This window comes from Nelumbo lutea, chromosome 5 (genome assembly GCF_056320005.1).
Source record: "Nelumbo lutea isolate HS-2025 chromosome 5, American lotus-T2T, whole genome shotgun sequence".
Classification (NCBI taxonomy): domain Eukaryota; kingdom Viridiplantae; phylum Streptophyta; class Magnoliopsida; order Proteales; family Nelumbonaceae; genus Nelumbo; species Nelumbo lutea.
In genome coordinates this window covers 32,244,155-32,262,271 of record NC_142688.1, presented here as the reverse complement: position 1 = coordinate 32,262,271, position 18,117 = coordinate 32,244,155, and the positions used below count along the sequence as shown (strand labels likewise).

At 37.8% G+C, this 18,117-nt stretch overlaps 1 protein-coding gene across 2 annotated transcripts in view; it reads right to left on the bottom strand.

Annotated features, from left to right (window-relative positions):
- Nucleotides 1-500: 500 nt before the first annotated feature.
- The window catches only part of LOC148851501 (DNAse I-like superfamily protein), a 34,253-nt gene continuing 16,636 nt past the window's right edge, over nt 501-18,117 (bottom strand). Inside the window, exons 2-12 of one of the 2 annotated variants that reach the window (XM_088944988.1) lie at nt 17,545-17,670; nt 17,262-17,370; nt 17,019-17,090; nt 16,509-16,590; nt 16,237-16,341; nt 15,064-15,940; nt 10,684-10,868; nt 4,443-4,551; nt 4,006-4,148; nt 2,814-3,043; nt 501-826 (exon numbers count right to left, since the gene is read on the bottom strand). In XM_088944988.1, coding sequence (XP_088801114.1) covers nt 2,824-3,043; nt 4,006-4,148; nt 4,443-4,551; nt 10,684-10,868; nt 15,064-15,940; nt 16,237-16,341; nt 16,509-16,590; nt 17,019-17,090; nt 17,262-17,370; nt 17,545-17,574 — 1,932 coding nt within the window. In that variant the 5' untranslated portion in view covers nt 17,575-17,670 and the 3' untranslated portion in view covers nt 501-826; nt 2,814-2,823. The remainder of the gene's footprint in view (nt 827-2,813; nt 3,044-4,005; nt 4,149-4,442; nt 4,552-10,683; nt 10,869-15,063; nt 15,941-16,236; nt 16,342-16,508; nt 16,591-17,018; nt 17,091-17,261; nt 17,371-17,544; nt 17,671-18,117) is intronic. The other variant, XM_088944989.1, reaches the window with a different exon arrangement.

Below are 18,117 nucleotides of genomic sequence, written 5' to 3'. Positions count from 1 at the left end.
AGGGAACTGAGTTCTCCCCAATCCGATTCCACAGGTTTCAGTCCTTCAGATGAGAGCTCAAAAGTCACAAGACTGAGTTGGTCATGCCCAATTCTGCATTAGATCGAATAGCTGACCTATATAGCTGTTTTAGGGGCTGTGGGACCAATTGTTTTGCTCCATGTCAGCCATAGAGTGCAGATGGCCCATACCACTTAATCTCTCACTTTCACTTATGGCCGGCGTGGAGCAAAATGATAGGTCCCACAGCCCGTAAAAGTTTAAAACATGCATCAAGTTCAGCTAATCCAATTTCATTCTGCATGTCCGAAGTCCATTGTTTTGATAGCAGCTAATCGATCTCATTTGCATATCTAGAACAAATGGACTGAATTATCCTCCTTGGCTAGAGATTTTAGTCAGTCATGAGAAGAGTTGGTGGTACTTGGTAGTTTTTGTTTCTGTTTTGCTGCTTGATCCTTGCTTTATTACCAAAAAGAAAAATAGAATGATAACAAGATTGAACTAAGCAAGACACATTCAGTACAAATATATACATATTGAGACAGCACACACGCACTGAACTCTGTTTTTCAATTAATTTGCATCAGTAGCTCTGCTGGCCATTAATATATACACATTTAGTATAATGAATTAATGACATGGAACGCTATCCAAAGCATAACCAAAACAAAGAATTGGTTGCAAAAAAAAAAAAAAAAAAAAGAAATCAAAACAAAGAATTGATATGAAAAAAATAACAAATTTAAGAACTCTGTCTATACCTTTGTGCATGTTAAGATTATCATTCAGTCATTCTGTATTAACATTCCAAATCGTATATATCCTACATCAGCAAAGAAACAAAACATATCAGGAGGGATAGAACCTGATGCAGGAAAAGAGACCAAACCCCACAAATTTGTATTTGGAAACAAGCATATAGCACTGAATTTCTCATAGATAGGTTTATGCATGGGACAAGATGCACCAATGTGATTACAAAGTAAAATTAAATTTGAAAGATAAAGTAAAATTACTCGAAGCTAAATGGATTGGTCAATTAGTTTGTTCCCAAAATAAACATGAATTACCATATCTGATTCTTGGTTTCTACTTTCTAGATTGCATATCAAATAATTGAGATTGACTTAGAGATTTACTCAGCTCAGCAGGGCTGAACGTGAAGTTGATTAGGGAGTCATGTTACAATTTAGGAACTTAATCATACCATAATTTTATAAATTTCACAGAGTTCATTTTGATAATGTGTTTCTACTTTCTACACTACAATAATCAGAAATCTAAACACAAATAGTTATAATATACTAATATTAAAGTAAAATTAGATATACAGAACACTTAAAATTTATCACTTGATAATTCTTGTGGAAAAGAAAATATAGAACTCAATAGATCTACTAGTATTAAGTTTTTAAGCACCCATATGCGATCTTTCTTGTGTTTTAAAACAATGTATTTATAAACACTGACAATATCCACAGGTGGCATTTATATAACTTAACTATCATTGACTTTGAGGAGTTGGTCTCTTGACTCAACTATGTTTATTTAGAATCATCATAATAACTTAAATGGGTAAAGGCCTTTTTTATCATGACCTGGTTTCCTATGTGTTACGATCCATTTGTCCCATGTTGGTAGTATGGGATGCTAATGTGAGGTATCCCACATTGGTAGAATGGGATGCTGTTGTGGGGTATATATGTGCTGAGACGGGATCTGCTCCTCACAAATGGGCACCTCACATGCACATCCACCGTTCATTGGGAACATCTCCCCTGAATAATAATTAATAAGTGTGGGAGATGTTCTCAATGCATGGTAGGATGTGCATGTGAGGTGCCTGTGAGGTGCCAGGTGTGAGGAGCAGATCCGGTCTAATATGTGCTTGGGTTCCCTCCCTCTAACAGCTAGCTTTTAGGGGTGAGTTCTCCTAAGGCACATAACAAATGGTATCAGAGCCTACACAATGCCTCCCAGTTGCAATCGTGCGGCATAGGTGGTGATGCCGGTATTGCAGTGTTTGGCTGGGACTAGGTGGACTGGTGCAAAGCCAGCCTGCGTGGGCATCGGGACTGCAGAGCGTGGTGGAATGTTATGATCCATTTGTTCCATGTTGGTAGTATGGGATGCTAATGTGAGGTATCCCACATCGGTAGAATGAGATGCTGTTGTGGGGTATATATGTGCTTGGGTTCCCTCCCTCTAACAGCTAGCTTTTAGGGGTGAGTTCTCCTAAGGAACATAACACTATGCTTGATAGTGGAGTGACCCAAAAGAGTCAATAAGCCAACTTGGGAGTTGGGAAATTATGGATCACTTCATTCACCAAAATTCCAAACCCCGTCGATGGGATTGTAATGGCATAGCAGCCGGTGGAGGCAGGAGAAATGCCATACAAAATGCAAAACAAATTATTTTATAGTTTGGTGGTACTTCTATGTCCAAGATGTGCAATGTTAGAAACTGATGCATAAATACGCACACTTGTGCATGTGCATGAGTAATTTTTTAAAGATTTTCAGAATGAATTTTAATCATCTGATCCTAACAAAATAGACATAGAGGAATAAAATAACACGGATCTCTCTTAAGCAGACAATTATTACCAAAAAGAGATTGACAATAATTGTTCTTTTCTGAGTAAACTAGAAAATTCTTTTCCTAGTTTTCTGAATTATAATTATCTAAGTAACAGGTCTAAGAGTGTTGATCAATCAAATATTATAAACAAAAAGAATTATTGCAAAATATAAAGAACATAATTGGGTGGGGGTGTTGGACATGATAACATACAGAAGGATATTTACCTTCCAAAACTTAAGCAGTTTGTTCTGCCATAAAGTTATCTGTTATGACTTCGTCAGCTTCTAACTCTGCATCTGTGAATGTGAGAGCTCTTTGTAGCTTCCTGTGACAGAAAACCTCTACCTCAGCCATGTAACTGGCTGTCACAGGCCGATGGTCAGAAAGCCTCTGCTCAATCCTCTTATAATTCAATAGCCTCATTCCATTTCCATATGCAAGAATGCGATCACACCTGAATGACACACATATCAAATCTCGAAGAGTAATATGTTAAAATTTAAAGTATACACAAATTTTCGTGCAACTAGATAAATTCCAGTTAAAGCTTGAACTTCAGGATCTGGTATGTTAAATTTTATAATCGTGATATATAATTGGAAGCATTCTTGAGCTAATTTCAGTAAAATGATTAACTCAGTTCAGACAAGAGAGGAGTCTAAGCCCTTCATACCTGATGACATCATTAGAGGATGATAATGCGGTTTCTTCTTCAACCAAAACTAAAGACTCAAACCTGGCTCCCTCCACTAATCTCCAAAAAATTAATGGGTGCATTCCTGAAAATCCAGGGAGATCAGGAGCTGAGCTGGTGAAGCTTCAAGGAACAACCAAGGTGAAATATTGATGGTATATTAGGACCAATAGAGCAGGGAGACAGCCGAGATAGAAATCCTATTGTTACTTCACAGGTTAAGGTTGTGCTATTATCCAGGATACAGTAACAGAGGTGGAAAGGGATTTTCAGATGATAATCGTGTAGATACAAGGGGAAACTCCAGGGCCATGGCAGTTTAGGCATTTCACCAGGGAAACTAGATTTAATAGAAGCTAGCCCTAGTGAACTATTCTGGGGAGTGCCTGAGCACTTCTCTTTTTCTTTTATTGGCATCTTTTTGCATTGATTATTAAAGTTGCCTAATCAGTTATTAATCAAGAAGATAATTGGAAACATAGACAATATATAGATATTTAACCTGGGGGAAACTCAGGGATATGGTTCATCTCATAGACATCCTACAACTCTATTGTAACAGATTTTTATAGTGCATAACTATGTTAAATTTCCCTACATTTACTGGATAAAGTAAATTAAGACACACATAATGGGTCATTCAGGTAAAGGAACTAACTAAAGTTTGCATTAATTGGCTATACAAGGTGAAATGCAACAGATGGAAAATTGCAAGTACATACCATGCTGGAGTACGCCGCCCAGTCTTTGGGTCATCTCCACAATATTTCTCTGAATTATACTCATATTTGTATGTGGGTGGAAAATTTAAGGTACCCTCTTTCCATCCACCAAACGCACGTCCCTTTCTTAGTTCTCTTACAAGCTGCCATTTAATACAAAAGAAAGAATTTCAACGTAGTTATCAATTAAAGTTGGCCAGCAGTTACTGACAAAAAAAAATTGTGTTTGATCAATAAACTTGAAGACATTTTTGACTGTTGAATAGCTTCAAGAAGGTAAATAATTTCAAGATATAGGGTTCTAAAACTGAACCGCATTTAATGCTTTATGCATTACCGATTTGAAGTTTAAATCAATTCCAGCATTGGAAAAATATGTTACATTCTTTAAGGCATCATAAAGTTAGTTTACAAAATAGAAATAAAAGTTGAATTACCTGGTCCCTCTCGATCAACTCAGACCATTCTTTTCTAGATATGAGTTCTCGTGTTTTCTCGTATGGTAAATTGATACGATAATTCAGGTCCCCAAACCATATTATTCTTCTGCAAAGAGAATTATGAGAATTAAATAAGTTCATGTTCTTTACAAGATTGAAGAAATGAATGAAAGTTGGAGGTTCAAAGAAGCAGTCATTTCCATGTAATCGGAGGGCAGGTATGGGTACTACCATTAGTAGCATACTTCCCAACTAGTCTAACTCTCTTGCAAGAGTAAGTTAACAATTCCACCAAGAACCTTCTTAATAAGCAGTTTTCCATATGAAAGTGTAACATTCAGTTAGAAGATAATACAGAACTGACTCAAAAAGATGATGCTATTTTAAACCGCAATTTTTTATAAATAACAAATTCACTAAAGATCATGAGCATTAAAACATATGTAAGAGGGTGGAGAAGGGAAGAAAGTGTTTTGGAATGGTAGAATACTGATATGTTTCATTCTATTGCCAATAGGCATATTTATACAGAAAGTTGCTGCAATAAATAGAAAGAAAGAAAAATAGAAAGAAAAGAAAATAGAAAGAAGAAAAAATAGAAAGAAGAGAAAATAGAAAGTACAAAAATAGAAAGAAAAAACTTTCTAAATCAATCCTTCCACAATCCTAGGAATATATACAATTCTATTTTCAGATCTGAACCAGTAACCCCACATTTTCCAACACTCCCCCTCAAGTTGGTGAATAGAGATCCTCCATTCCCAGCTTGGCTATAATTCTCTGAAAGTCTGTACTATTGAGCCCTTTAGTAAGTACATTGGCCAGTTGTCCTTTTGTAGACACATAGGGAGTGCAAATCAACTTGCTGTCCAGTTTCTCTTTTATAAAGTGTCGGTCAATTTCGATGTGCTTCGTCTTGTCATGTTGAACAGGATTGTGAGCAATATTGATGGCTGACTTGTTGTCACAATATAGTTTCATAGGCTCTTCTCGTGGAATCTTCAGGTCTTCTAAAATTATCTTCAACCAGAGTAATTCACACACTCCTTGTGCCATAGCCCTGAATTCTACCTCTGCACTTGACCGAGCCACTACATTTTGCTTCTTACTCCTCCAAGTGACTAAGTTTCCTCCTAAGAAGGTACAGTAACCAGAAGTGGACCGTCTATCTACTGGAGATCCTGCATATTCGGCATCTATATATGCTTCAAGAGTCAGTCCTCCATTTCTCCTGAATAAAATTCCTTTTCCTGGATTAGCTTTCAAATAGTGCAGAATTCGATGAGCAGCCTGCAGATAAACTTCTTTAGGATTATGCATAAACTGACTTATTACACTTACAACATATGCAATATTCGGTCGTGTATGTGCAAGATAAATGAGTTTTCCAACTAGTCTTTGGAACATCTCCTTGTCTGCACTTGCATTCTCGTTGGCTTCTCCAAGTTTATGATTGGGATCTATAGGCGTGAAGCTGGTTTACATGCCATATTTCCTGTTTCTCTCAAAAGATCAACAACATACTTTTGTTGAGAGATAAAGATGCCTTGTTTAGAATGTGCAACTTCAATTCCGAGAAAATACTTTAGTCTCCCCAAGTCTTTTATCTCAAATTCTCTGGCAAGGCAGTTTTTCAATGCTTCCTTCTCCTTTTTATCATTCCCAGTAACGATTATATCATCCACATAGACTAATAGTGCAGTAACTCCCCCTGAGGCTGTGTGTTTGATAAAAAATGTGTGGTCACCTTGACTTTGCTTGTAACCTGTACTCAGCATTACCTTCGTAAACCTTCCAAACCATGCTCTCGGAGATTGTTTGAGACCGTATAGTGCTTTCTTCAATCGACAAACTTTATTCCCTTTAATGCCTTGTCCAAAACCCGGCGGAATGTCCATGTATATCTCCTCTTCTAGATCACCATGGAGAAACACATTTTTTACATCAAACTGTTGCAAATCCCAATTATAGTTAGCAGCCAACGACAGTAACACCCTTACTGTATTCATTTTAGCTACTGGGGCAAAAGTCTCCTGATATGTATATCCCTTGGCTACTAGGCGTGCTTTGTACCTTTCTAATGACCCATTAGATTTGTACTTAATTGTAAACACCCATTTACAACCTACCGTCTTCTTGTTTCTTGGTAGATCGACAACTTCCCATGTGTTGTTTTTTTCTAATGCCTCAATTTCCACTCTCATGGCTTTTCTCCACTCCTTATTAGAAAGTGCCTCGGCTAGAGTATTAGGAATTAGAATGGTGTTAAGGCTGGCTAGAAAACTTTTATGGGATTTAGAGAATCTTTGGAATGATACATATTTGGCTAAAGGGTACAATGGGCGTTTGGTACATTCTCTGGTTCCTTTTCTCAGTGCAATAGGTAGGTCATACTCATACTCAGACTGTGAAGGTGTAGGTTCAGGATCTAAGCATCCCTCAGTTCTAGGATTAGGAGTTGAATCTTGGACTTGCACAGGTTGAGGATCTGGATTTTTCCTCCTAGAGTAAACCTACATATATCTCACATTATCATGCACATTATTCGTGGAGTTAACAGTGTCCGAATTTGGTTCAATGGTCGGGTTGTTTGACTCTTGTTGAGACTCGGGAATGTGGGGCTCAGAGGAATGTGACTCAGAGGGATGTGATTCTTGACGATTGAATGTCTATGAGGAGGGTAGTACATCTAGAGAGAGTAGATCCGAGGCCTTATCTTCCATTAATGAGGGCTTCCCATAAAGACAAGGTTGAGTGAAAAAAGATTTTCCTTCCTCAAATGTGACATCGATGGAGGTGTAGAATTTTCTGGTGGCTGGATGATAACATTTATAACCTTTTTGAGTTGGAGAATATCCCAAGAAGACACACCTAATTGCTCGTGGGTCTAATTTTCCCTTATTATGGACATGAACAAAGGAAGTGCAGCCAAAAATTCTTGGTGTGAGATTATTTGAGGCTCAAATATCAGGGTAAATTTGAGAAAGGACTTGTATTGGGCTTCGGTTGTCAAGAACTTTAGATGGTAGTCTATTTATGGTGTAGGCAGCAGTAAGGACAGCTTCCCCCCAATATTGTTTTGGCACCTGATTTTGAAAGAGAAAGGCTCGGGTGGTTTGCAAAAGATGGCCATTTTTTCTCTCAGCTACCCCATTCTGTTGGGGAGTATTAACACAGGAAGATTCATGCACAATGCCTTCTTTTCTGAAAAAATGGGGACAAATTCTGATTAAAACAATCTGTAGCATTATCAGATCGAAACCTTTTAATTCTCACACCAAACTGAGTTTGGACCATGTGACCCTAGTGCAATCATCAATAAAGGTGACGAACCATCTGGGACCAGTAATGTTGGGAATTTGAGAAGGGCCCCATATATCCGAATGAATCAAATAAAAAGGAGTTGAAGATCTTTTATTGCTGATTGGGAAAGAAACCCTTTTGTGCTTAGCAAGTTCACAAACATCACAATGAAAGGTTTCAACATCAATTCCTTTAAACAAGGAAGGAAGCATTGTTTTTAAAATAGGAGATGAAGGATGACCAAAATGGAAATGATGACGCCAAATTAAATCTTTATTGGAGGTAGATAAGAATGACTCGTGTGTGACATGCATAACAGTGTGAGATGATTTGCTGGTTGCTTCAAGGTAGTAGAATCCATCTCTTTCCTTAACAAATCCAATCTTCTTCCCCGAAACTTGGACCTGAAATACACAGTAAGAAGGGAAGAACACAACATTGCAGTTCACATCCTGGGTGAGTTTATGTATAGAGATAAGGCTAGTGGATAACTTAGGAACATGAAGCACATTTTTAAGTAATAGGGATGGAGTAATTTGAATATTCCCAATCCCTGCCACTATGGTGAAAGAACCATCAGCAATAGAAATTTTTCTATTACTAGGACAGGGTGTATAGGTGAGAAAATGTAGTGAAGAGGGTGTCATGTGGTCAGTAGCTCCAGAATCAAGAATCCGTGGAAAAACACTAGCCGAGGCATGTAATACTAGAGATAAAGACTCACCTGAGAGAACAAGAGAGGTAGAACCACTTCCTGGTTTCAAGGTTTTCAAGAAGCGCCTTAGCCTTTCAATTTCTTCATCATTAAATGGTCCCTGACTTGAGTGTTCTTGCTGTGGGGTTGTGGAGACATTATGGGCCTGTTGAACTCCTTTTGAAACTCCTCGATTTCCCCACTCCTTGCTGGATGTGGGAGGTTTCCCATGAAGTTTCCAACACCGATCTTTCGTGTGTCTGGGCTTCTTGCTATAGGTGCACCAGAGGTTATCGTTAGAGTCACGGGTGGTTGTGTCACGAGCCAAGTTGTGATTGTCCTCACCCTTTGAACCACTGTAACTTCCTCCCCTTGCCACCATGGCTGAACCTTCGGGATCTTTAGGCTCAAGCATGATTCCACGGTAGCTTTCCTCAGCTCTGACAAGGGCTATGACTTCATTCAATGGAGGCACTTCTTCTTTTCCAAGAATTTGTATTCGGACCTGATCGAATTCAACATTCAGTCCGACCAAAAAATCATACACCCTATCTCTTTCAATAAAATTCTTCAAGATCACAGCATCATCTGCGCACTTTGTCTCAAGAACCCGATAATGATCAAGCTCATGCCATAAATTTTTCAGCAGATTTGCATACTCTGTAACACTCCTGCTCCCTTGTTTGGCTGCCACAGTCTTCACTTTGACCTCAGAGACACGAGCGGCGTCATGGGCTTTGGAATAGGTTTGTCGGACAACATCCCAAATAGCCTTTGCAGAGGGAAGAAACATACAAGTATCACTGATCTCGGGTGTCATTGAACTCCACAACCATGACATAATCATGGAGTCCTCTTCATCCCAAGCATCAGAATTTGGCTCGCCCAACCTTGGTCCTGTTCCAAGGAGGTGACTAATTTTTTCTTTTCCCTTCAAATAGGTACGCACTAGTTGTGACCACTTCAAGTAATTCTGGCCATTCAGTTTATATGTTGCTTGAATATTCTGCAAATCACTAGCGTGAGGATGAGAATTTGTTGCTCCTTCATCGGTTTGGACGGGAGCACTTGTTGCAATCATGTCGGACATTGTTAATGGAGGAAAAATAAGGCCAGCATGAAAGAAGAATAAAGGAACACTTCTGGTTACAGATCAACATTGAAGGCCAGAAGAGAAAAACACAAAATCCGGCAATGAAGGCCGAAAAAATCTCAAGGTTGACAAACCTAGAGCTCTGATACCATGTTTTGGAATGGTAGAATACTGATATGTTTCATTCTATTGCCAATGGGCATATTTATACAGTAAGCTGCTGCAATAAATAGAAAGAAAAGAAAATAGAAAAAAGAAAAAATAGAAAGAAGAGAAAATAGAAAGTACAAAAATAGAAAGAAAAAACTTTCTAAATCAATCCTTCCACAATCCTAGGAATATATACAATCCTATGAGCACTTCTACAGACCGCATTATATCTAAGTGGTCCCTTCCACACATCGAGATCTGAAAGCAGTTCCTTTGGGATTTACTTGTTTAGTAACTCATACAATGAACCATAAAGGGCAACAAAGTATATGTATCCTCTCAAACTGCATGTCAAGCCATCCAAAGAAAATATCAGGTTTCTCTAACTCCATGCACACACTTCAACTCTCCTAGCTGCCTTACTATCTCAAGGAGGTCTAATTTCAGCAGTATAGCTGTACATGTGTGGTCCCATATGGGTGTAGGGCCCTTATTTCATTCCAAACTACCATATCTAAGGGTGTAGGGCCCTTAGACATACCTAAAGTGCCAATCAAGGCCAATTCATGGTTGCCAAATAAGATGACAGATACTGCAAAGGATGCATAGATTGTACAAGAAGTTCCAATCACTAAGATAGATTCTTTGTTTTGTTCCCTTTAAATGGCTTAGTATTTGCAAGAGGTAGGATGCATCCTTAAAGAGAAACTGGAAAATGAAAATGTTAGAGGAGTGCTATAGAAACTGAGCAGTTATACTGGGTCCAAATGAATAACATAAAAAAAGGATAAAATAGAAGTAGGTTGAGCAACCTCTCGAGTTCTTAGTATTCCCAAAATGTTTAAGCAGAAAGAGAAAATTTAGAAAACCGTTCAGCATTTATGACATCTCCAGATTACAAAATGGTTTATTAGCTGAAACAACAACATAGAAAAATGACAACATTCATGTCTATTATGTCCTTACAATTGAGATGAAAAAGTTATATGTTTACTTACTCATGGTCATAGATGGTTTTGGGAAATCCCAGACCAGAAACTGAATCAAAATTTGTCCTCCGATGTATTTCATGCACATCAGCATTTCTTTTAAGTTCATCCCCTTCTTTTTCACCTGCTGTTAGGTGACTACAGATGAAACAAAAGAGTGTCTGATGTATAGACATGCTGACAGATATTGATCCCTGGAATATTAAAAAGATTTGTCAACATATATCCAAATTTACCATGGGAAAGAATCAAATGATTAATACTGCTCATCAATCACAACGGTACAAATAATTATAAAACAACCACAACAACAACAGAATTATTTTTTTACCAGATTTTATCAAAGAAAATTAGAAATTGCAATAAATATCATAAACCACCAAAGAAAAAGAACATCAGACCACAAGGAAAGTGAAGAAAATCAATCCAGTAAATAATTGCAACCATCCTACAAGGGCAGCCCAGTACGCATCCTGCCAATGCAGGGTCTGGGGAGGGACAGATGTACCCAGCCTTACCCCTGCACATAAAGAGGCTATTTCCAAGATTTGAACCCTGGCCACCCAGGTTGCAATGGAGCAACCCAACCATTGAGCCAAGGCCCACCCTCAATTGCAACTAACCTATCTATATATTTTTTGTTAGATATTCTGGAAGATGGTTTCATTGCCATTCATAATTTTTTACAAGTCTCATCCTTTATGATTCAACCTGTTGTTTTCTATACCTATAGGACTCATCCTAATAATTTGCTTGATACATAGTAAATATAGTTTGTAAATTATAATGAGTGGAAATTCCAAAAGAAATGTACACAAATAGCAAAGACAAGCAATAATAGTCTATTGATCAAAATGCACTTAACAATAAATTGTAGAAGTTGCATATGCTGACTGATTCTTAAAAGATAAATTTATTCTAATAAATGATATTGATACATATAATACTTACATGGCCAGTATTCCTTTCAGGAGCTGCACTACAGATAAGGTAATCTCATCTACTGAATATGGAAACTGACGTGCTTCTTATAAAAAGGGATAATGTTGTCAAGTTTCAACCTATTCAATAGCCATTTTCCTTAGCATTGGATGTTTACATTATTCTAAAATAAGTTCTTAATAGTGTTTGCAGGTAAAGAATTACTTCACTTCTCTAGATACTAGCAATGGAAAGAAACAGTTCTTTTCAAAAACGTACAAAGCTCTCTCAATTTGGAACTTCTCTTTCTACTTCTCTTTCTACTCCTCTTCCTTTCAATATGTGGCAGTTTATTTTGTAATTGGAGTCTCCAAATAGGGGTAGGAGGATATGGGTATATTTACATGCTTAAACTGGATGGATATCAAAAAGAAATGAATTCAGCTATGGAGAGGGTTTCTTTAATAGTGATATTTTCTTGCCTAGTTAGCTCATTTTTTGCAGGAGTTCCTTTTCTAATAATACAACTATATATCATTGCCTTTCTCAAAAGATGCATCAACACTGATTACGGGAATTTTTTCCTTCACTATTTTAACCATCAACAAAAAGAGGTATTTGTTGAAAGAGAAAAGAAAGATGAGTACAATCCATTCAGAAAATCAGAAATAGGCCATGGGCAACTCCCATGCCCATGGCAATGGGTTCTCCTTTACAAACATACAAAAGGAACATCTAACCCAGCATGAAAAGGAACCAAACAAGAAAGAAGTTTATTCCTCTTGGCTCACACCTAGTGGAGTCGTCAAAACAGGGAAGCTTGCACACACACGTAGGACTTACAAGAATCAGACACTACCTTTAACCCAAAAACTCATGCCATTAGGTTGTGGGCCAATCCTCATATTTAATTCCTTTGCTTCTCTTAATTCTATCCAATGTGGGATGTCTTTCTCATATACTCATGCATGCATCCCAATGATCTCCACCTCACATATGAGTTTCTTTCCACATTAAGTGCTCCTCCTTGAACAAAAGCTGTTATCATAGAAACAAGTTTGACAGGCACAAACCAAGAGCCCTCTGCCCACAACCATAGGGAGCCTTCACTCAACCAGAAACAGCCAAACAAATAGTTATCCATGGGTATGTCAGACATGAGAGTCACCAAATGCTCAACTATGGGAGCACATTCCCATGGGTGGAGTTATCACAGGAGATCAACCACTCAACCATGGGGAAGCCTGGTCAAGTGGTTAGCAACAAAGACACACATGTGTGTGTGTATGTATGTATCGCATTCTGTATATATTGTTCCATATATTATAAGTCAAATCATGATATTTTAATAATATCATATTGTAGGTACATGGTGGCCACTAAGACCATCAGAGTACAGAAAGTGTGAAACCAACACTACATGGACGCCTGCGATAAATCCAGGACCCATTGCACGATTGTGATGAGATCATCGCATATCCACGATTGCGATGAACTCATACCCGGGACAGGTCACGATGAACTTCGGCTAGCACGAATCTGCAATAAAGCTAAGATGCGCGGGCTTGCGATGAAACCCGAACACACGGATTTACGATGAAGTCGGACACGCATAAAGCTGTGATGAACCCGACACCATTACAGAACTGCAGAATCATGGTAGAATGGGAATAGATACCAGTTACACGTACGCCTTTAAGTTACGCGCGGGTTCAATAAAATACACCTGCCAAATGATGACATCACCCATGCCACGTCAATATAACAGGGCCACATACGAAGAGAATCCGGAAGGGATAAGATTTTCTAATAATAATCCCTTAATAGTCAAACTAAAGAAAATATCTCCTTCCCTAACAGAAGGGATTCCCTTTCCTAACAGAAAAGAACTTCTTCCTTGATAACCCTAACTTTCTCTCTATAAAAGGGGCGGGGAGAGACAACACAATCAAAACTCTGACCTAGGGTTTCTCAAGAGGTTCCTCTTTCTCTCTCCCTCTCCTCTCTTTCTTCACTTCTCCACCTTCTCTCTCATTTCGGCCACAATTTTCGAACCTTCAGAGACTGACCGACTGCCAAGAGTCTACGGTGATTACACATATAATACAAATTTTATAAATGTCTTTTCATTTATTGAAATATTTTTCTTTAAATCTAATCGTTTATTTGGAGTTCACATTGATTTTTTCAATTTAAATTTCAAATTTCAAAAAGTCTAATCAATACAACCTCAATAAATACAATTAATGCCTAGAAAATATAATTAAACATAGTAAATGACGTTTTAGTTGGTGAATGTTTAATTATTAATGCCTAGTAAATGACATTTTAGTTGTATTGTATCTAGTAGTTGTATTAAGAAATTGAAAGCTGAAACTATAGTCCCACATCAAATGGGAAGAGAGAAAGCGGGCAAGAGAGATGAACTATAAAAAGGAACTTGGGATCTTAATGAAATGTCATTTTCTTGGCCCTTTGGCAAGGCCTGGAACCAGACCCAGCCCAGACCCAATCTAAGTCCCTTGATAAAGGTGCTAAGCCCGCCCCGGGCACAGCCCAGCCCACGATCAGCCTTAGTCATCACATGCATCCATCAATACTTGCACCCAGCCAAACCTTCAGCTTTGATACCACTGTTGTGCGGGAGTTGCTAAAACTGACAAACTTGCACACATGCATAAGACTTACACACAGGAATTGGACACCACCTTTAACCTAACAGCTTAAGCTATTAGGTTGTGGGCAAATCCTCATATATAAGTCCCTTGCTTCTCTTACTTCTATCCATTGTACACACATGTGCATCCCACCATCTAGCAAGTTTGCCAGAAATTTTAGTGCATAGATCCTAAACACATCAAGAATTAGTTTTTCTATTTCTTCCAAGGTCAACAAACCACACTCAGGTTTTAGGACCTGCATTATAATATAATTTGATTCTGTTGGAACCTATAAAGATATAACCCATTACTTACTATAACAGTGTTCATAAACCAGTCTAGTAGGTTGTATTTTTGTACAGTAATGTCTTGTACACAACGTATGGTAGACAACAAAATATTTCCGTGACTCAATATTCACTATTCTAAAACAAAAACATATCTTCTTCTACAAATAATATTTAGTCCAAGTAATCCAGTCTACAGGGAGAATTCCCCAAGTCATTTATATTTATATAATAAGTACGAGAAACATTAGTAAAGGAAAATGCAAGATCCAGAGATTAATTTGACAGAATTCCCACAATGATTTTGATTCCTAGTGTTAATAAGTAGTTAAGGCATTTATAGCTTGGGCTTAAAATGCCACAAATAATCAAAAAGATCTTATAGCACACAATTCAAAAAATCAAGATTTAAAGAAAAAAAGCTTCCATTAAAGACAATGAAATCCATGAAACAAAAAATGATTAAAAAATGGAACTTGGCTATGAATTAGTTTTTAGCAACAGAAAAAGAAGGAAATGACCTTGTTACCAATGTAACCCATAACGCCAACACCAACAGTGGATACCTTCAGGTTTTGAATATGCCTCCTCAAGCTTCTACGAACCCATATAGAAAGGAAGATCCCAACCATCTGTTTACTAACTATTCTTACAAATTGTGATCTTTTCTTCTGCTGTAGAATAGGTTCCAGGTCAAATTCTGCAAGTGAATCTGTCTTTGATGACCCTCTGCTACTCTTCATTGATGATGACTTGAAAGAATAAGATTGCCTAAAAGAATTAGAGGCTTTGAAAGATTTAACTGATTTGAAAGAACTTTGTTTGTCTAAAACATGCTTAGCCAGTAAATCCATTGGAAGCTCTGGCCAGCTCAAACCAATCCTTTCTGTCCCACTAAGCGTTTTGGCCAATTTTCCTTTCTGTTGGGATTGGGAAAATGATGATTCAGAAATCCCTATAGAATTCTCTGTACAGAAACAATTTAATCTATCTAATCTCTTTGGTGTGGAAAACTGCCTCTGCAAACCTTCTTTCATTGATAATTCTACATCAGCATGTTCAGTCGAATTTAAAACTGACATACTTGTTAATACATTTTCACTCATGGTGACTGTATCCTTTATTTCATTGATATCATCACATTCTTCATCCAGTGGATGGACCATCTCATCATCATCACTATCAGTTGCATCCAGTATTTCATCTTCAATATCCGAGACATCATCTGATTGCTTAAACCTCGATGGAGAAGGAGGATGACTATAACACTTAACCTTTTTCTTAACTGGTTGTATTTTATTCAGTGTTTCACGAATAATATTTTCCCATTTTGGAACTGGACGGCCATCCTCAGCACCAAAAATGTTCCCGGCATTTAGTGGGACAATCTCCTGAAGGCTGCATTAAAAAAGCATTGTTATAGTTCCAAGTCAAACATAAAATCGTGAGTTTTTCAGACAATATTGGTCAGATAACTAGTGGGTGTGCAAGGGAAAAAGCAATCCATGATTTCGCATTGAAGTGTTCAAAGAGAAGGGAAATAAGATAACAAAAATCCTGCTGCATCAAACATCTATGCATGTCCAGTTAACTGACTGTTGAAAATTGAAAGCGCTTACATGGGAACAATTTACCATCCTAACAAATAAAATCAATTAGAAGCAGAATTCTGGAAAATAAGTTCTGGCATATACCCAAGCACATATATATCAGCAGGCTGATCCATATCCAACCAATCTTTGATATCTAGGTCATCAGATGGAAGTTTCCCTCCAACATTCCATGTCCCAACACAGATCCTAGAAAGAAATAGGAAAGTAAAAACTATCAGAGTCCAAAAACGTATTTAAAAGAAAATAAATGGTTCTCTTCCTATGGTGGTGCATTCATTACATTTTTTCACCTGGCCATTTAGTTAGCTAAAGAGTAAAAAAGTTTCATCACATACAAGACAAGAGTAACCTACCTGATTTCTTTGGTTTGTATGTATTGAGCCCGAAGGGTCTCTGAATTTCGTCTTCTCAACCTAGGAAGAGTATCAGAGGTCCCTGAAAATTAAGGCCGCAAATTTATTGGAAGGAATAATGTAATAGTATGACAATTTCCATATGAAAAAAAAAAAAAGTATCAAAAGTTGACGCACAAGAAAAAAAAAATGAAGCATAACCTTGTTATTTTATCATGAACAAATTGTCCAATAAAATAAGGACAGATATGGGGAAACCAAAAAAGAAAACACAGTATACATGACGATGTTCGCCATAACAAGAAAAACAAGAAAATGAGGAAAAATAATTATTTCCAAAGGAATTCCCTTTTCAATAAATTGCAGAGAGAAAAGGAAACAAAAAGAAGGGGTTGGAAATATTTCCTTCTCGCCAGGAAGATCAACATACTCTGTATGATAAAATATTGATAACGAGTACAAGTAAAAAAAAAAAGGGAACTAAAGAAGTACGATAAAATATTTTATTACCATTGGGCTCGAATTTGACTCCATCCCCTTTCTTGTCCCCAAACCGTGATTCTCCTTCATAACACCCGCATTCTGCAAAATCCATCATATAGTATAGAACTAAAGAAGTATGCATCTTAAACACGAAATTCGAACTGAAAGAGATCAGTCAAGTAGTGCATTAAGGAGAACACACGACTAGAATTGAAAACCAAAAGAGAAGAAATGAAATGAAACTGAATTTTTCCTTCTGTTTCTTCACACCTTCGAGATCAGAACCGCTGTCGCTACCGTCATCTGTGTCAGCGCTGTAATCAGAATCTTTGGTTTTGATGTTCAGCCACTTCCTTAGAACAACTCTGGCCCAGAAGAGCTGTAGGCACGAGCAACCGAAACAACATATTTCAGCCCAACTCCACTGCAACCTCTCAACCAACATATAAAATGGAGACTACATCGTTCGAAAAACACTAATTTAAAGCTTCTAAGCATCCCCTAAAGAAATGAAGAGAACCCAGATAGGGAAGAAGAAGAACAAGAAGAGTACCTCTGATCGTTTTCTCCGGCGATGCTTCATTTCGGCAGGCGACAAAAAAACTACAGAATTGGAGTTAGCTATAAGAGTGCCTCCGGTTCTCTCTGTCTGTCTGTCTGTCTGTCTGTGCTTAGCGATCTAGAGAAAGGAAGAGAGAAGTAAACTTAAGCGAGAAGGGTAGCAGTTGCTGGAGATGAAAGGATGCTGAGTAAACAATAACCACCTCGCTTGATAGATAACGGTCCTGTCTTGGGAGGGAGATCGCTTCGTCAGATTTATTTCAATCAAGTTTTATTGCAAATTTTACAAGTGTGCTTCGGCCGCTGCCGCGGGGCCGAGTCAGGCGCGCCATTTTTTTCTTAAAGATTCCATTTTCTATTCAAAATTCTTCTTTATTTTCGTTTTCATAATAAATATGTTTTCTCAACTCACCCAAGTTGCCAATCGCCATCCAAGTCTTACATTCTGTTTCCATGAAGCCGGAAACAACCATTTTTACGGGTCCCACACGGAAATCAGCTGAGTCAATTAATCCAGTTATTTGATCAATCATACAGATTCGATAGCTTGAGTCACGGCACAGGT